The sequence below is a fragment of the Cebus imitator genome, unplaced genomic scaffold (genome assembly GCF_001604975.1).
Source record: "Cebus imitator isolate Cc_AM_T3 unplaced genomic scaffold, Cebus_imitator-1.0 Scaffold51, whole genome shotgun sequence".
Classification (NCBI taxonomy): domain Eukaryota; kingdom Metazoa; phylum Chordata; class Mammalia; order Primates; family Cebidae; genus Cebus; species Cebus imitator.
The window spans coordinates 2,027,167-2,047,496 of record NW_016107366.1 but is presented as its reverse complement, the minus strand read 5'-3'; the positions used below and the strand labels follow the sequence as shown (position 1 = coordinate 2,047,496).

General features: G+C 35.6%; 1 protein-coding gene across 1 annotated transcript in view; it reads left to right on the top strand.

The window, feature by feature from the left end:
• Window positions 1-11,493, top strand: part of LOC108303838 (structural maintenance of chromosomes protein 2-like) — a 47,492-nt gene extending 35,999 nt beyond the window's left edge. The window contains exons 7-8 of the mRNA XM_017527768.2: window positions 1,438-1,551; window positions 11,236-11,493. Coding sequence (XP_017383257.2) covers window positions 1,438-1,551; window positions 11,236-11,493 — 372 coding nt within the window. The remainder of the gene's footprint in view (window positions 1-1,437; window positions 1,552-11,235) is intronic.
• Window positions 11,494-20,330: the final 8,837 nt, after the last annotated feature.

Below are 20,330 nucleotides of genomic sequence, written 5' to 3'. Positions count from 1 at the left end.
GCAAACACACACATACAGTTTCATGCCAAAGCAGGACACAGTCTATTCAACCACTCTGAGTGGCTCTTATCAGTGTCCTCAGCTATACACTTTCTCCTCCCAAATCTTGTTCCCTGTAAGATATATTAATATAAACACTTTTCCAAATGTTCGGTGTTCTTGAATACTTTTCTTTTTGGTGCTTTTTTGTTTGATGTTTTTGTTTATATTACTTTAATAGACATCTTGTTAAGTATAACATATTAAAGAGAATAAATAAGATTTCATAACTGAATGAATTAGTAAATATGTCTATCTAAAAGGCCAGAGCTGGCTGTGTGTATAGGAGACGTTAGACATGGAATATGATTGGAAAGAGAGGTAGTCCTGGGGGATTGACTTGAAATTGCATTTACATAGCTCCATTCCCAGGAAATGAAAACAGGAGTACCAAATAAGAAAGTAACTCAGTCCTAGGAACTGGGCTAACATGGAGTCAAGAAACGAGTGAGTAGGGAGGGAAAAAGTGGCTGAAATTGAATGCTGAATTACAGAGGACATCAAAAAACAGTCTTTCTCTAACTTTTCACCGGTCCTATAGCAGTCAGGGATATTAAAAAGATCGAAATACTTCTAAACATGTAATATTTTTATCCACATTTTAACTTCAATCTCACTTATTTTCTGCCACCACCTTAGACAATGGGGCTTAACATGTCTCTACTCTGTATTGGTATATTTCTGTATATCATGTAAAGGGGAGAACTCTGAGGCACGTGGATTGAAACAAGGAATTAGAAAGAGAATAGACATGACTGGGATTTATAATATCTCACTCAAATATACTTATAGAAACCATTATCAAACAGAGAGGCTGAATCAAATTTTTTTTACAGAAGTGTGCCCTCCCTGAAATCCACAAGACTTCGTAGGAATTGCTAGAAGCACAGCTACTTTCAAGGCAGATAAGATCATTAATTCTTCTCTTTTTGTATATCAGGCCCCTGACTCTCACTATTTTGATCAAAATGTAACAAAGAATAATTTTTAAAATTTTTGTTGGGTGCAATGATAGTGTGCTGTTCTGATAATATTTTTACATACGAGAAAATAGGAGGCACTGAAGAAAATATAGACGGCCCAGGTACTGTTCAACAGGGCATCCTTCACAGCTGAAGACAAGCAGTAGTATTTCTTTAGAGTGACAGTTTTCGAATTGTGTTCCATAGGGTTTCACAGACATATTGCCAAGGGGCTGAGAGCAGCCAAATGATTTTGAGTCCCTGTCCATGAGTATAGCAGAGATGTTTTATTCTTTCCTATTGGATTACAGATTTTTTTTTTGTAGAAGATGTGACTCTAAAAAGCATTTAAATAAATTTTAAAAATTAAAACTTTAGAATAGGTTGGTATAGTAGCACTAAGCCCTACTTAATGTGTATCTGTTTCCTATCTTAGGGTGGTAAGAAGGACACAAAAATGAGAAAGAAGAGATTTCAGCTGGGAAATCAGAAAGTTAGATTAGAATGTATGGGGACCCGGACCTCTCAGTTTAGATTAGAAGTAGGTCCAGTATGTCCTAAAGATGTTACCTGAAAATAAAATGTAGCCGTGAAAGCTAACTGAAAACTGTGGTTCAACCTCTATGTAATTTCTGAGAAGTACCTATTATTTTCTTTGCCATGAAAGAATGTGTAAGAGAACTGAGACTCGGTCCTAGTCCTGCTGGTGGAGGTTGGAAGGGTGAACTAGAAGGACATTTATTGGGAAAGAGTGGAACAGGCACATAATAAAATACTTATAGTACAGTGTAGTAATTATCCAATGCATATTTTTTTGAATGGATACTTGAATGAATATTAAAAAAGGCTGCAAGAGCTTGAAGGTGGGCCTTTTTTCCTGAAGAGATTACATGGGAACCTGGAATGATTGAAAGTTAACAGTTTGCCTGGTGATTTATAATTGAAAGGTATACTTCCATCACAGCACTATTAGAACGATATTCCAATTGATAGTTCATGCATCCATTGAAGAAGAAGTACTTACTACCTTATCATATGTCAGCAAATCTGCTAAACGTAGAGAACAGTAAGAAATAAAATGAAATAGCTATCCTGAAATAACTTATAATCTAGTTCGGGGATTTCTAATTTCTCCACAAATCTGGGGATATGTTTTTTTTCTCCCTTTTGATTTCCAGATCTCAGCCCAGTTCTTGGTATACATTGGATTTCAGGAAATATATATTGAACACATCAATTCTCTTTGCATCCCTGAAAAGTAAGTTACTTGTCCTTTTGATTCATTTTAGCCTTGTAATTTCATCAATACAAGCTTGTCATTACATCCTTCCTGCTACACTGAACCGATCATCACTAGAAACTGACACAGAAGGTAACACTGTCCACCCCATACATTTTAAAGGGAGAATATTGGAGGACTCTAGTAAGAGCACCTAGATGATAGGACCACGTGGGTCATACTTGGCCAGCCCTGGATACAAAGAGTAGCCCCAAATGTCATCTATTGACAGTGGGTGGATTTGATCATGGGAAGCTATGGTAGTATGGAGAAATGAGAATACATTTCCAGTACTAATAACTACAAATTACTGTGCCTGTCAATTTTATAAATATTTTATCCTCAGTCTTAGCAATAGTCATGTAAAGTGGTAGGAACTTTTTCAATTTTACAGCAGAAAACCTGAAGTATAAACAGTTGAAATAATTTGCACAGAATGACAGAGGCAGAATAGAGCAAGTTTTTAAAAATTGAATTTTAATGTCAAGAAGAAGATATTTAAGGGAATTTGAAAAGGTAAAAATTATAAAAACCAATTTAATACATCATTAGGGATAGTAATAGGGTCAGTGTTCCTGCTTATTTTAATGCATTTTAAAATGTGTAAGTTACATATAGCACATATAGATGTTACTGTGTAATTTATTATAAAATATAGGTGTTAAAATCATTTTTGCTGAGAAGCAGTTTATTCTCAAACAAGACTAAAATACTTAACATTTTAGGAGTCATTTCACTTAGGATGAAAAATAATATAGAAAAATTGAGATCTTTACAGTTTGCAGTAGAAATGCCAAACAATTTTATTTGTTCATAAATAGGTCAAGTGAATCATTTGTCAAACCAGGACACTTAAAATCCTTGTTATGTAAAAAAATTGGTAAAATCATTTAATGCATGAAAAGAACTGAAACTACAGGATAATTCAAAATCAACCAACTAAGTAAAAAATAATCAAGAAAAGGCTATTGAATGTTTCTTGCTGTTATTTTTCTTAAACATCATGACTCTAATGTAGCAAAATAATAATGATTTAGTAATACATAATATTTTCTGTAAGTTTTACAAATACTTATTCTTATATTTTTCAAACTTCAATTTTTGGGATTGAAGTTCCAATTAAATCAGAGAAAATACACTTCACCCTCTCTCTCTCACTTATTATAATCAAAAGCCCTGGACAAAATACATGAAGTCACTAACTGAGAATTCTGAAGCATACTTGAGAGGGAAATAAAAACTCAAAGAATAACCAACACATCTTCCTGTTTTGTTTTGTTTTGTTTTTCTCCTATGTCTCCCAAATGTTTCAGTGTATCCCAAATCAGTGGGTGTGGATTTAAAAAAAAAAAAAAAAAAAAGTCCAAGAAATTCTCTCTTCCAGCTAAAGGGAGAGAAAAAAAAGGGGGTGGGGGGCCTAGAATAGTTGTGGAAGCCTCAATTCTTGTTGCAACATTTTCATCTTAAAATGCATAGTTGCTGGATCCACCTGGCTTTATAATTTGGTGAGTCTGATAAGAGAATCTAGCTAATGATGGGCTTCTGTTTTTGTGTTGGAAGGTACAAGATGCAAAATTTATTTTTTGCTTTATATGAGATGTTCTGGAATGCCCATAACCACTGAACCACTAAAATTTTACTGATGTGAAATACCCCTGAGCCTTTCTGGGGTTTATCTCCCATCCTCTAAAGTATGTGTGTCTTAACAAGGCCTCTAATATTCTAGCCACTTTTTGTTCATCTTGACCAGTGACCATACTATCATTGATAGAGTGGATCAACACGCTCTTCTGCAAGAGATTTAGAGTGTCAAAACCTCTTCATAGCATATTATGATAGCAAATGGGAAAAGTGATTACTGTAGTCCTGGAACTAAACTGTAAATAGATAGTCTTGCCTTAATTCAAACTATTTCTGATCCCTTATTCTGACAGCAATGAAAAATAATACATTTGATAATTCAATGGCTATATTCCCATTCTCCAGGGCTATTTTAATCTGCTCAAGCAAAGATACTTCATCTAGCATAGTGGCTGTGGCTGCAATCAGGGTTACTCCTTGCTTAAATTTGCCATAATGTAATGCCATTTTCCAAAATTCCTTCATCTCATTGAGAGGCCAGAGTGTTGAATTAAGTTGAGAAATGGCAGGGACCACAAAGTCTCCACTCTGCTATATTGGCTCTAATTTCTGCCAACCTCATGAGATATGGTATTACTTCTTTAATTGCTCTCTTGGATGTGAGTTTTGCAGTACCGGAGGCTTCCTCTTCGAATTTCACACTGACAGACTTTACCCTACAGATCCAATGTAAGTATTGTGCTGTTAACTCAGGTTGTCATACTTGGGATCAGAGAAATGACCACTAGGTGGGCCCATGCACCCAGTGGACTCCACTGAGCCAGTTTTAATTTATTACCAAGCCCTTATATACTCCCATTATTAGCTAGGTTCTCTTATCAGACTCACCAAGTTATAAAGCCAGGTGGGTCCAGCAACTATCAATTTTAAGATGAAAGTGTTACAAGAATTGAGGCCAGGCATGGTGGCTCACAGCTGTAATGCCAGCACTTTGGGAGGCCGAGACAGGATTGCTTGAGCCCAGGAGTTTAAGACTAGCCTAGGCAACACAATGAAACCTTGTCTCTACAAAAATAAAAATAAAAAAATTAGCCAGGCATGGCGGCACATACCTGTAGTCCCCAGCCACTCAGGAGGCTGAGGTGGGAGGATTGCTTGAGCTTGGGTTCAAGGCTGTAGTGAGCTATGATGGTGCTACCATACTCTAGCCTGAGTAACAGCTCTACTCTGTCTCAAAAAATGAAAAGAAACGAGTACGAGTCCTCTATTAGCTAGCCAAAGATCCACACATAATCTACAACTCTTGCATAGCGCCTCTCCATCAAATCACACCATATGACTACCTGATAGAAGAGGAAAAGTCATGAGATTGGTTCACTAGTGTTTTAGCTGTCAGCTGTTCTAGGTTCTGCTTCAGCTGCAGACTCACTTTGCCCAGGGTTGCATTCCTTCCTGGGGTTGCTCATATAATAGAATGGATCTTTTATAAAACCGTGTAAAGGCTTGGCTATCTTGACGCAAGTCAGAACAAGTCTAAAGGAGTATTTTAGCTCCAGAGCAACATTTGCCGTAGGCTGAGGCTGTCATTTGTTCTGACACACAAATGGACTTCTCTCTTTACTCAAACCTATTTCCTTTCTGTCTCCTTCACAGGATCATCCCTAAATGAGCTCTTTAGTAAACACGTAGCAACTAAAGTCGGTGTTAGAATCAGCTTCCGGAGGAACACAGCCTATGACAATATTTTCTACTCAATTTGAATTTTACTCTTTCGTATTTGTTAGTCTGTTATTTTCTTTCAAAATTATTCTTGGGTAATTTCATGTCTTTTTTTTCTTATTCTCTAGAATAGACATGTTAAGGATTAAAAGACATATCACTGGCTATTTACTTAATTTTCTTATATGAAATAGTTTCTATCCTCTATGGTATTCAACTGTGTTTGAATATTTCCAATGATATCCAGATTAGATAGCAATGCACAGCTCCTACATTTACAAAATCTTCTCTTATGATGAGCCAAAATCTACCTCCTGTGTTTTCTACCCATTTACCTTTGTTTGGTTTATTAATCCATTTCCATGACAGCTTCAAATAAATTAAAGCATGTAGCACGTCCTCTGCTGAATTTTCATGAGGCTAAATCCGATTTTCTCAAGGATTCCTCATACGTTTCAGTCTCTCATCATTATAATTCAACCCCTTTTGTAAACTGTAAATTACATGTCCTTTAGCACAGCGACAACTCTGAACTTTTTCTAACTGTTCTGACATTCCCCTTATGAAAAGGGGATCTTGTCCAGAGTATATATTAAAACAAATAAAGAAACATATACATTGACTGGAAAGAATAAAGTTATTCAATTCTTTTCAAGTACTAATTTACTTAAAGTATCCAAATCTTTTGATTTAATCTTCTTCCTCCTCAAATGTAATGATTTGCCTGTAAATGTTATGGTGGGAATGCTGGTCCCTTTGTAGGATTAATATGATTTATTAATAGTGAAATAATTTGACAAATGGGGGTAATTCAATTTTTCATTCTTTAGTTAAAAATGAGTGACTGATTCTTATTTTGATTGGCATTACTAATGACACTGTGGGATTTAGCATTCTGTACTCTGCTTCAAGGACAGCAAAAGGATAAACTAGCTGCCAGTATGACTGACATTTTATGCAAATGACACGAATCAATACATCTCTTGTACACGGCTCATCGAAAATTATAATTGCATATTTAAAAATGTATACACGCCATATGTTATATTGGCAGCATGTGTTTTGTGGATCAGGTAACACATGACAAGAAACAAACATCCTTACATTGCTAAGAAAATGAGACCTCTGGCTATGTTCAAACACATTATTTCCAAGAATGAAAAGTGTCCACTTCAGTGAGAAATTTTAATTATTCAATTGCATATTTAACTCTGAGTGTCATAGCAGTCTGCAGTCTATGTCCTTTGATTACTTAGATGGTAATTTGATTTGGAAACCACAATGATATGAGGTTTGTGTCATTGGGAAGAAAACTCATTAAATTAATTCCCAGTTTCTAATTTACTGAAGAGAATGATTAATGTTGAAAAGATTAGTTGGGAAGAAGATTGATGAATTTAGTTTTCTCATGGAACACTGAGGTTGTAAAAAGAAAAAATTCAATGATTTGTCATTTTTATATTGTGTATACTTCCTACCTTAATGAAGAAGCTGACATCTGGTTTACTGAGATAATCAGCTTTCCTAGAGATTCCATCTTTGGTGAGGAGGTTGGATGGCACAGTTGATGAAGCAAAGGCTTTAAGGTCAGACAGAAGATTAAATCCCAACTCTTGTTACATATTGGCTATGTGACCTTAGTCTGGTTTTATTTTACTTTTGTGAGCCAATTGTTTTTCATGTATAAACGAGAATGGCAGTAATAATCACATCATAAAATGGTAAACTTTAAATGAGATGGTACAGAAACACTGTAAATGTTCTTAAATGGTAGCTACTCTCGTTATATAATGCTTTGAAATGGAATAAGAATCAGGAGTGTTGGGGTGATTCATGGCCTTTGAATATAAAAGAAGAGAAATATGACTAACAAAGATGTTTATTAATACTTGGGAGGGCAGTGAGAGAAAAAATTCCAGCTATTCCGAATCCAAAGGCCATTTTTTTCTCCCACTTCTTAACACAGCACAATGGAGTATCTTGTGAAGAGAAGATGTTTGATAACTCCTAAAGAGAAAGATGCAAGACATTTTTCTTTGAGGCTTCAGGGAGAAATAGACTATAAATAGGCTGCACTGTAAATATTTGACATGAAGTAATCTCAAAATGGAAAGGAAAGGAAATGAATACTAAGTTTTTACTATGTGCCAAACTCTGTGATAAATATTTGTTCAAAAGTCAGTATCTCCACTGTCATATTCATCATTATCCTAATAGTAATGACAGTTGCTATTTATTAAACACACATTATTTTTCAAGTACTTTAATTCAATTTAATTCATATAATGACCCCTCAAGGTATATACAGGTTGAGCACCCCTAATTTAAAGATCTAAACTCTAAAAGGCTCAAAAATCCACAACTTTTGGAGTGCTGACATGACACCACAAGTAGAAAATTCCACACGTGATATTATGTGACAGGTCACAGTCATGCAGAAAATGATTAAAAATATTGTATGAAATTACCTTAAGGCTATGCATATAATGTGTTTATTAAATATAAATAAACTCTGTGTTTATATTTGGGTCCCATTCTCCATGATATCTCATTACGTATATGCAAAAATTTGAAAAAATCCAAAATATTTCTGATCCCAAGCATTTTGGCATGAGGGATGCTCAACAGATGTTGATGAAGAAAGCCAGGCCTAGAATGTTGAAGGAACTTGGCCTAAATCATATTGCTGATGAATACTGGCACTAGAATTGGAACACTCTTCTACTCAACCAAGACCAAAAGCAAGAATTACTCCATTTGGGATTGCTTTATGTTGGTTTACATCAATACAACACAAAGGTGTGACCTCTGGATAGTAATGCAAAGGCCACAGTGAGGGATTGGGTAAGCCCCCAGCTCTGCCACTAGACATCAGGACCACCTTCATGATGTCGCAGACTCCTTGTCTGTTAGACATCACTCAACAAAAACATAGGTCTTCTGTCATGAAGGCCTGCACATAAATCTCTGTTGCTATAGACTTTAGATAACACCAAGTTTGTTCTAATCAGTGCTACAACTTCAGCTGCTTTCCAGAAGCTACCAGTCTACTGAGCATTCTGGAATTCATAAAGAGCTTGTTAGCCAGTGAAGTTCTTTGTCTCAAAAAGAATGGCTGGACAACACTTATATGTGTAGCATAAGTTATGCCTTATGACGCTCTTGGGTACCTGTTCCTCAAATGGTAGTTCTATAAGTGTCTTTGAATTTTTTCCTCTTAATATACATACTTAACGTACATACTTAATATATATTCAAGCTTTACCACTGATGAGGAGCTTCAGCCTATTACATGGCTCACAGGGAGTTTCTTTGATGGTGCCTCAGAATTTCTTTCTAGAACCCATAGATCCAGGATCTAACCTAGAACTAAAAATATTAGGCTATTTCCTCCTTCCCATGTTATCCCTTAAGTGAATTATAGAATTTTCACTGCTGTGAAATAAATATAAAAAAATAAAATATTGGCCTTATAACCAAAAAGCAACATTTAATAAATTTTAGGTACCAGTTACATTTACAAGTATGGTCTCCAAGGCAACTTGGACTCTGGCATGGACTTTCAGTATATAGCTATTGTATTAAATTTAGAATGCTTCTATTCAAAATCAGGAATAATCCGAGGCACCAAGAGGTACACAACGGTCTCACGGGAAATTCTGTTTAAAGAAAACAATATATTACTGCAATAATATCTTTTCTGAGGTATAAAAAATGGCCTAAAGCACCTTAACTGGTTTCTTATCTGAGGCTCTGAGGTCTCAATAGTGAAAGGTATTTCATTGTAGAAGATAAAAAGAAAACATCCCAGAAGCTCTAGTGAGTTAAAAGGAAAGGTCATTGACTGAGACAATCAAGGTGAATGATGTTCGTATGATGCCTAAGGCCCAGATTGAGGACCAGAGGGACCCAAGGTTTACTGACTTCAAGACAAACCTAATAGCTTAGCAGTGAGCTGGAAGGTCAGCTGCGACGTGTAATAAATCAGACCCAATTAGTTACCAATGCATGACTGTGTAACTGAGGAAGAGAAAGATCTGTTTGCCAATGTCTTCATTGGAAGCAATTTAAGTTGAAATTTGCATCACAACATTCTCAGAGATCTCTCTCTAACCCTTTAATACACAGGCTTACTGGAGATGTGACTAGAATATTTAAAGACTGCAACAGACTCCTTGAGGAAGAAACTGTTTTGTGAGAAAAGGGAGAAGTAAAGAGCTTAAAGCTAGATTTGCAATGGAAGTGTTTATGGAAAATATTGAAAGGATATATGATCAAAGAATGTTTTAACTTGAAGGGACCTTAAATAGCTCACCTCGCGCAGTTAAGGTCATTCTAACCCATAAAAGATTATTCCAAATCACAGGCTCAAAGCTTGGATTAAAAGTTAAGTCTTTATTCTAAGCAACATTTTTTTCCAGGACATGACCTTACCAGCCAAGGAAATGCCAAAGAAAACAGAAAAAAGAGAGCCAGAGCTCACCGACCATGCTGAAACATTTACCCTGTGGTCAATTACTGGTTTTGCTAACATACTGCTCTAACAAATATTAATCTTGAGCCAGGAACTTTCTTACTTAAACTTTACAATTTTCTTGTGAGGCAGAAATTATTCTATTTTTGGATGACAAACTGAGGCTCTGAGAGATTACATAGCTTTGCTCAAGAGGGTAAGCTAATTTCTAAGTCAGATTCCAGCCCCCGTATCTCCTGATAACAAAGTCCACTGTACCTTTCCTGAATATTTAAAAATTAGGTTTTGTGAGTAGGTATGACCTGGATCCAGCATACTGCTGCCACAGTCAGCTTTGTAGGGACCCCTAGAGTTGAAACACTGATTCAGAGACTTTTATAATTTAGGTGAGGGTTTTAGGCATTTATTATCTGGCATTACTCAGCCACTAGTTGTCGGCTACCACCTGTGACCAAGGGCTATTCCCAGGAACATTAATACATGAAAATGAAACTTCTACATTTGTATGATGATTGAACCATTTTCAATAAGTAAAACTAAACCAGGAGGCTGATGGTTTATAACTGTATAAGAGAATATGGATTACTAAACTAAATGGAAAATTAGGACTTTAGCAGAAATTGCTTCAGATCGTTTAAATGTGAAGTGACTTTTAAAAAACCTGCTTGTGGCCCTCCTTCTGATTAACATGGACACTTCTGAAATGCATCTTGGCTTTGACAACACCCTTCTCTGACTTTGGAGGAAAAAGTCTTATAAGAAAGGTGAGCTTATTTGGGTTTATCATCTTAGTACTGCTCAATTTTGAAAAATATTTAATTGGCAAATAAAAATTGTATATTTTCAAGGTGTACAACGTAATGATTTGTTGTACATATACATCGTGTACTGATTACCACAGTCAAATTAATTAGTGAATTCATCATAATGTACAGTTACCTTTTGTGTGTGTGTTGGTATGTGTCTGTGTGTGTGTCAGGACCCTCACAATCTGCTTTTATCAAATTTCAAGTAAACAACTCAGAATTATTAACTATAGTCACCAATGTGTACATTATAATGCCAGAATTTATTCATCTTATAACTGAAAGTTTGCCTCTTTTGACCAACATTTCCCTATTTCCCCCAGTCCGTATTAACCACCATTCAACCTTCTGCTTCTATGAGTTCAACTCTTTTAGATCCCACATACAGGTATTGATCGACTTACGACCTATGCAACTTACGACCATTCGACTTTACGACCACAATCGCTAGCCATGACTGCTCCGCATCTGGCAGCGCAAACATTGCCCAGCTGGACGTACAACAGTGCGGACCAGCTTCCGGCAGCACTACCATCTCCACGTGCATATAGCCTACTCAACTTACAACCAAATCGTGTTACGACCGGTCTGTTGGAACCAATCATGGTCGTAAGTCGAGCACTAGCTGTATAGTGAGATCATCTATTTTTTTTTTTTTTAATAAATCCAGTTTATCTCACTTAGCAAAATGTACTTCAGGTTCATCCGCATTGTCACAAATGCCAGGATTTCCTTCTTTTTATGGCTAAATACTATTCTCTCATATATTTATGATGTGTGGAAGACACATCATACACACACACACACACACACACACACACACACACTCTTCCTTTACCATTCATCTATCGATGGACACTTAGTTTGTTTCTTTATCTTGGCTATTGTGGATAATGCTGCAATGAAAATGGTAGTACAATTATCTCTTTGAGATACTGATTTTATTTACTTTTGATATATACACCAAAATGGGATCACTAGATTGTGTTGTAGTTCTCTTTTTAATATTTTGAAAAATCTCTATAGCATTTTCCAAAATAGCTATGCCAATTTATATTCCCATCAACAGATTAAAAGGGTTCTTTTTTCCCCATATCCTTGCAAACACTTGCAAATCGCTTGTCTTTTTGATAATAGCCATCCTAACAGGTGTAAGGTGATACATCATTGCGGTTTTGACTTGCATTTCCTTATGATTAATAAAGGTAAGCACTTTTAAATATACCTATTGGCCATTTGTATGCCTTCTTTGGAAAAATTTCTACAGATTCAATGTAATCTCTATTAAAACTCCAATGGTATTTTTCACAGAAATAAAAAAAAATTCTAAAATTTATATGGAACCACAAAATATCTTGAATAACCAAAGCAATCTTGAAAATAAGCTTGAAACATCATACTACCTGATTTCAAATTATATTACAAAGCTGTAGCAATCAAAACATTCTAGTACTGGCATAAACAGACACATAGACCAACGGAATAGCGAGTCCTGAAATAAATTCATGCATTTATGGTCAATTTTTTTTTCTTTCGGAGACAGAGTCTCGCTCTGTGGCCCAGGCTGGAGTGCAATGGCATGATCTCGGCTCACTGCGACCTCTGCCTCCAGGTTCCAGTGATTCTTGTGCCTCAGCCTCCCAAGTAGCTGGGACTACAGATGCACGCTATCACGCCTGGCCAGTTTTTGTATTTTTAGTAGAGACAGGATTTCACTATGTTGACCAGGCTGGTCATGAACTCCTGACCTCAAGTGATCTGCCTGTCCTACCCTCCCCAAGTGTTGAGATTATAGGTGTGAGCCATGGCGCCCAGCCAGTCAACTGATTTTTGATAAAGGTACACAGAACTCACAATATAGAAAAGATAGTCTCTTCAATAAATGATACTGGGAAAACTGGATATCCACAAAAGAGTGTAATGGACCCTTGTCTTATACCATATATAAAAATTAACTCAAAATGGATTCAAGACTTAAATGTAAGATCAAAAACTATAGAATTTCTAGAAGAAAATATTGGAAAGAAAGTTTTTTAATATTAGTCTTAGCGGATTTTTCAGATATAACACCAAAAGCACAAGCAACAGAAAGCAAAAATAAAGAAATAGGACTACATCAAACCAAAAAATCTTCTGCACATTAAAAGAAACAATGACATAGAAAATCAGCTTATGGAATGGAAGCAAATATTTGCAAGCCCCATATTTCACATGGAGTTAATATACAAAGTATATAAGGAACCCACATAGCTCAATAGCAAAATATAAACCCAAATAACCTGCTTAAAAATTGAGCAAAATACCAATCGTGCCAATTGCCTGTGGATCCTCAGATCAGAAATTGGAATGTATATATGTGATAACAGAAAAAAAGTTACAAAAGATTTAAATATTTTAAATAGCTATCAAGAACAAAATAAAAGGCATGATAAACATTACCTTGAAATCAAAGCTGCTAACAGTTTAGATTATAAATAATTCTATAATAAATGCCATTTTAAGCAAACATTACTGACATCCATTAATATTTCTTTAAGGTAAATTATTAGAAGTAGAGGTGCCTTTCTGGAAATGAGAAGTGTAGCTTTGGTAATGAATATAAAGCATAGAAAAAGTGTTTGAAAATTTTGGCTGTGAGAAAAGAGATAATATAACAAATCCAAGATCATATTAAATAAACCAGGACATTGCAGGATCGAGGCTGAGGTGCTGCTGCACATTAGTTGAGGCAGGAGTAAATAGAAATAAACTAGGAGTGGGCTTCTCTATGAATTCTGCCAGTGAAAATGCTGAGCATTTTGTATTTTATGTGCATATCTGGCTTATTTATTGTGACAATAACAAATAAGTCCTCAGACTTTATATGACTGAGGTAGTAAACGGGTAATACATGGTATGATGCTATCTCTTTTTTCAGAGAAAATCCAGATGACCATTATATTTATAAGCAGTTCAAGGTTATCAATGAGGATAAAGTAAGAGTGGATAGGTAATATGGAGAAAAGACTGAAGAAAAATGCCAAAGTGTTTGAATCTTTATATTTCAAAAGTATATTTCTCTGATTATAAAAATAGTTATTGAATACTTTGAAAAAAGCAAATTATAGATAAAAATGATCCATAATCTCACAAGCTTCTATGCTTATATATATTTATGCTTAACAATTTTACATGTTAATTTGGAAATATGCAACTAGAGCGCTAACAGCTAATTACTTTGTTACACTAAAAGTTTAGAGAATAAAGTTATTAACATCTTTCTGTTAGTCTCTCTGCCTTAAGATTTGTACAAAATGAGTGGAGGTATTATTCTCACCTCTCAGCTAAGAATTTACTAATGTAAAATCCTTTGTCATGTGTGTTGATATGCATTTAAATAATATTTTTAAAAAGAGCTTATAAAAGATGCATGTATTATGTGAATGGTTTATCTCATCATTATCCTCTTTTCAGAATTATCTACTGTTTTGAAATCTGAGGCTAACAACTCTGGATATAGAAAAGTAATTGATCTAGAGTTACACTAAGCCAAACATAGGTAAGAAGTTTCTCTGACCCATTTTCATGATTCATTAATCTTTCCAGAAGTAATCTTTCTATGCCCTATTTTCCTAAAATATAATGGACATATAAACAATGATATAAAATTTTATTCAATCAATACATATTGAGCATTTAAAGCATTAAGTTATTTTTTATTGTATGGAGTCTTTGCACTTTGCAACAGATGAGGGTTCTCATTTTCACTTGACCCCAAGGAAGCTCAGAATCAAATATGTATCATACCTTTAGTATACAGAGGACATAAAGGCTTGCACTTTAGATTTAATACTATCCTGTCTTTACCTATTTTTATTTCCCTTTACCTCATTTGTCTATTTTAACTCATTATATGTCAGATTGCCAGAAATTAAAGCTGATATCTCAGTAGCTTAATGCAATAATGGTTTATTTCTTGCTTGTGTACATTATGGGCTGGTGTAGGGCTCTACTCAGTATGTCACTCAGTGATTCAAGTTAAAGTTTTTCCATCTACAGCTGCACTGTATAGAACATAGTTTCTTTGGTCATTGTAGCAGGAGCGGAGAGCTTAGAAAGATGCACATGCTATTTTCACTGTTTCTGCCAGAAAGTAGCATACTTCTGTTTACTTTTTCCATGTTTAAGTATTCAAATGGAGTATCTGGTAAGTATGCTTAGCCCCTCATAATCACAATGGAGTCAGAAAGTCTAAGTATTCAAATGGAATACTTGGTGAATATGCTGTCTCTGTCTCAGTGTGCTTTTAACAGGGTTTTGAGAAGTATTTGTAGAATGAGGTAAAGTATAAATAAGTAGTAACATTTTTATCGACCAAAAATGCTAAAATATCACCAGTTTCATGTAGTTCAGCCTAATAAATAAATGCATAATGCAATACTCACTTTGAGAGTTAACATCCTCTTGCTCTCAGAAAAGAGACCCCCTATCATCAGGGGCAAGCCTACATACAAATAAGGGGGCAAATCAGTGGAAGAGGTGCCATAGAAATACGTGCAAAGTGTGATTATATTAGAGAAGAAAGTGACTAGTTACGTAAGCGCTTGTAAGGAAGAGATAATCATCGGGTAGAGAAAGTAAATAACTTCTAGATAGAGGAAGTGACATGCAAAGAGGCAGAAAAATTAAAGAAAACGTTATGTTTAGAAAACCCCAGGAACATAGGAGAAGTGAAAGAAAGGTTAGCTTAAAATGAGGTTATAAATATATATGGGGTCAGACTAGAGACAACTTTGTATGTCCTGCAAAGGAATTTTGATTTTTTGCTGAAGGCAACTTGAAATTACTGAAGACCTGGCTTGATGGGATCAACTCTTGCCTTCTGGGGATGGGAAAGAAATTATCCTGCAGGAAATACCTGATATTTTAAGAAAGAGAGCTTGTTAGATACCTTTGTGTTCCTTTTACAATGTGGAGCGATCCTTTAAACTTTACAGGTAAAATCTTCCATCCTATGAGTCAAATATTGTAAGAATTTATCAAAAAAAAAAAAAAAAAAAAAAGAGAGAGAGAGAGAATATTTATGGGTATGGAATAGGCCAGATCTCTAATACTGAGGGGAAAAACAGTGGGAATAAAAATATTTATTGGGGGTTCTAGCTTGTCACCTGAACCGGATCACTGACATCTTTTGAGGTTCTTGGTATATTCAAAACAAAATACTCATTTTGGAATCTTAGGAGTTAGATGGAACCTTGTGAGTTTCAAGGACTAAACTTGTTTTCTATATGAGAATTTTCTTAACATTTAATAAACTTGAAAGTGGTCATTGAGTCTTGTGCTTGAATAGGCCCTTAAGTATCCCATTTAGTGTCAAGACAGATTGTTCCATTAAAAGAAGGGAAAGTGTTTTGCTGCTGTTTACCATTATGGAGAACAATACTTGAAAAATGGAAGGAAAAAAAAAGTCTGGCTAGCAACCTCAAATAGTGTCTTTTCATTTATAAACTAAAATATCTATGAAGATATATGATTCATGATAGTGGGAAAAATGTTATTTAAAACAATAATAAATAATATAACCACTTCCACTTTCTAAGATCTTGGTGCATTTGGGAGGTAGTTTATATTAATGTGAAAGTAAACCTCTCCTGACCTCTTCTATGAAAAAATTTAAGAGAAAGAATGGTATTTCAAAGAGGCAGCTCTTCAGTCTTGTGTTTGAACTGAGACACTAATGAATATTTGGATATGTAGGTGCTGGAGATGCAGAAACAGGAAGGGCCAACTACTGTGCATGATTAAGTGAAGGGGATCATATGAAGGGAGAAATCTAAAAATGAGAAACCTTAGCCCTTCATTAAGGTCTGCAACACAGGTAAATGCTTTGTGTGACTGATGACTTGGGGCTTTTCAATCAAATTCTATTAGCTTTGTAAAAATGTGAGAATTCTTCTCAGTGTCTGGCAATAGTTTTTGTTATTATTAGTGCTGTAACTTGGATGTCAGCTAAGTTAACCTAATATTTTGAGATTGAAGTAATAAGTTATCCAAAATGAAATCTGTGATTTGATTGCACCAAAATGGTGCAATTACCGTTGACTCTCTCCCGAGATTCAGAGCGGCATTGGGGAACAGTGTTTTTCCACTTCAGGAGAATCACCCACATTGTCATCTATAAGAAAGATGTTTACTTAATACAAATGAGTATTTCTTTTACAACATGCATTCTCAACACAGGCGATATGGCTCATGAGAGGATGACAATTTGCACATGGGAAAAGGCAACAAAAAATTTTACTTTTATGTGTAGAACACAGATTATGTACAGTATATAAAATAGACATACAGTATCTATGTAGTATTAAAATTTCACGGGGAAACCATCAGAAAAAAAAAATCTAAAAAGGCTCCTCAAGGCTCCTGACTGTTTTACATTTACATGAACTAGGGTGTGTAGAGTGTCTCATGATGTTGTGCAACATGGTGGCCCTGGGTGGAGGCGGGGATCTGTAACTTTCCTGCTTCCCTTGAATTGGATAATGTTACACGTCATCTCCCTATAGAATGCCTGTTTCCTTCAGTGCCACCTAAATATAAAATGTACTCTTTTCCTTATTCTTTTAAGATATATAAAAAATTCATTAGTTTCCTTCAGTCTGCTCCTTGACTCACAGACACAAGGGCTTAGCACTGAATAAAAATGAAAATATAAGGCCAGGTGTGGTGGCTTGTGCCTGTAATCTCAGCACTTTGGGAAGCCAAGGCTGGCAGATCACAAGGTCAAGAGATCGAGACTATCCTGGCCAACATGGTGAAACCCCGTCTCTACTAAAAATATAAAAATTAGCTGAGTGTGGTAGCACACGCCTGTAGTTCCAGCTACTCAAGAGGCTGAGGCAGGAAAATCACTTGAACCCGGGAGGTGGAGGCTGCAATGAGCCAAGATCACGCCACTGCACTCCAGCCTGTTGACAGAGAGAGACTCCGTCTCAAAAATAAATAAATAAAATTAAAATATATTATTCGCTTCATAAAGTCCTTCCTATTGTCCTTAATCAGAAGTGAGTTCTCCTGTCTTTTCAACCACCTAGCAATTACTTTTATAACTGAAAATTCTACCTCTTAATTACTATATGTGTTCCTTAGATATCTTGCAATGGTCTAAACTTCTCTGTGTCAGAAACCATCCATTATTCATTTATGAATAGCCCCTGCTATGTTTTATACAATGCCTTAACTAACACCATAACAATCCACTTCATATAAATCTGGAGGTGGGGTTTGGAAGGAGCGGAGCTGGGAGTAAAGCTTTCAACACAAATTGAAAGACTAATCAAATTTGAGAGGAATAATGACTCATGAAAAGATATTAAAATATAATCATTCTGTTAGGGAAAGCATAATGCAGGTTTACTCATAATAAAACTAATTCAAGTTTATTTTAACCATAAATTATAAAAAAAAGAAAATATAAAAGTGAGACAAGTCAAAACACACATGTGCAGACTTCTTCTAAGAGATACAGGGAGACTTGGGTGGTGCCCTCTGAGCAAGCCTTCATGTGACACTGTGGGCAACTGCAAAGGGAATGGAGCCCAGCTCTGGGCTGTGCCACAACGGCCAATCTTTAGTCTATATATTTTTTGATCTGCCTCTAATATCTATCATATTTCAGTCCTGTTTCCCTCTACATTGCTTCGCCAAAAGTTTGTCATCTTTAGAAGTCAGTTCTCATTTCTTTTAGATTTAATTTATTTAAACATGTTAATGGAGCACCTTGTATGTTTCAGGCTATATGTGAGGCATGAGGAGTACACAGAAGTATAAGGCCTATTCTCTGCTTTCAGGAGGACTTGATGGAGGAAATGGCTTTGGAGCAGGCTTTGAAGAACAAGTGGGATAGTTAGATTAGGAAAGGAAAGGGAGGAAAGGCATTTCAGGCCCAGGCAGCAGCATGTGAAAGAGCATGAATTCAGAGGCATACATTTTTACATTCAGAATACTACACTGACAGTTTGTCTGAACCACAGGGGAAGTGGGAGAAGAAGAAATATTTGTAACAATTCACGTAGGATTTATTCTCTGCTGGCTGCCTGAGAAGAACCTGCTGTTTCAAGTTCTTCATTTTTAGTGAATGTTTCTTCTGCTCTAATCCTGAACATGCCCTGTTTCCTAATCCTAATTAAGTGGCATTTGGTATCTCAGGGGAGAAAAGTCATCTCTTTTGTACCAACTAATAATTACTAAGTTAATTAGCTTATATAATAAAGATAATGCATGCCTAATTACATCAAAAACAGCCTACACTCAATCAATTATTGAAACAAATATTTGGGGGCATATACTCAGCATCAGGAATAGTGTAATCATTAAGCCTACAGACTTAGGAATTGAACAAATTATTTACCACATGTAACTCTCACTTTTTCCACTCTTAAAATGAGAAGAACTATGTCTCACCAGATATTTTTTGAAAATTCAGGTAATTCATATAATGCATTTGTCTTGGTCGCTTTCATTTGTCATCTCCCCTGTCAACTCTGTCCCATTCTGTCTTTGTCCTTCTTCAAGCTACTCCATGCCTCAAGACTGATCCCTACACATTTCATCCCCCAGACTCCTTGGAAAGCTAGTGGCTTCTTGTCAATTCAAGGCACTACGACATGGAAGAAAAGGAGAAGAAACTGGCTGACCTTTCTTCGCTTTTCCTTGCTTCAGTGCCTTGGTTGGTCTTGGCACATTATGGCATTAGATTCAACCCTCTTTTTTTGTGTCTCATGGCCTTTACAACACCAGTTTTCACAGAGCCACAGAAACACTATTCTGCCTCCTGTCCTTCAGCTCTGTCATAATGAATGGCTTTCACTCCTTTGTAGCTCCTGGAAACTTCAGTATCTATTGCTAGTTTTCTTATCTTCGCCCAGTTCTCTGTAAATAGTCCCTTCATTAATGGCCCTTGAATTAAAACCATCTGAGTAAATAACGTTTCTTGTAGGATCTTGACTGATGAGGAAAGTGACCAACAGAGTGTGCATCTAGCACATAACTTACATTAACTAAATCCTAGCTATTTCTCACTTCATTAATTTTTTTGTCAGACTTGTTTGGTGGGTGTCTTTCTTGTGCTAAGTTCATTATATGATAATTCATTCTATCTCAAACAACTAAATTACTCTGATTTGTGAATCAAAGGCAAATATCCATCAATCTATGACTTGAGCCAAAAAGGCAATGAACATTTGAGTGGAAGACCTTTTTCCCACATCTGAGCCAACTGAAAAATAGAATCTGAAATCAAGGATCAAAATATCAGCTTTTTAGTAAATAATCTCCTTTATATTTTAAAGTAAACTGTTATTTATTCATGATCATAGATTCACTTAAGTTGTTGCATGTAGCAGTTAATTTTCATTACTGCATAGTGTTCTATTTTATAACTATATTAACTGTTTTCATTCTACCTTTGATGGACATTTGGATTCTTGCAT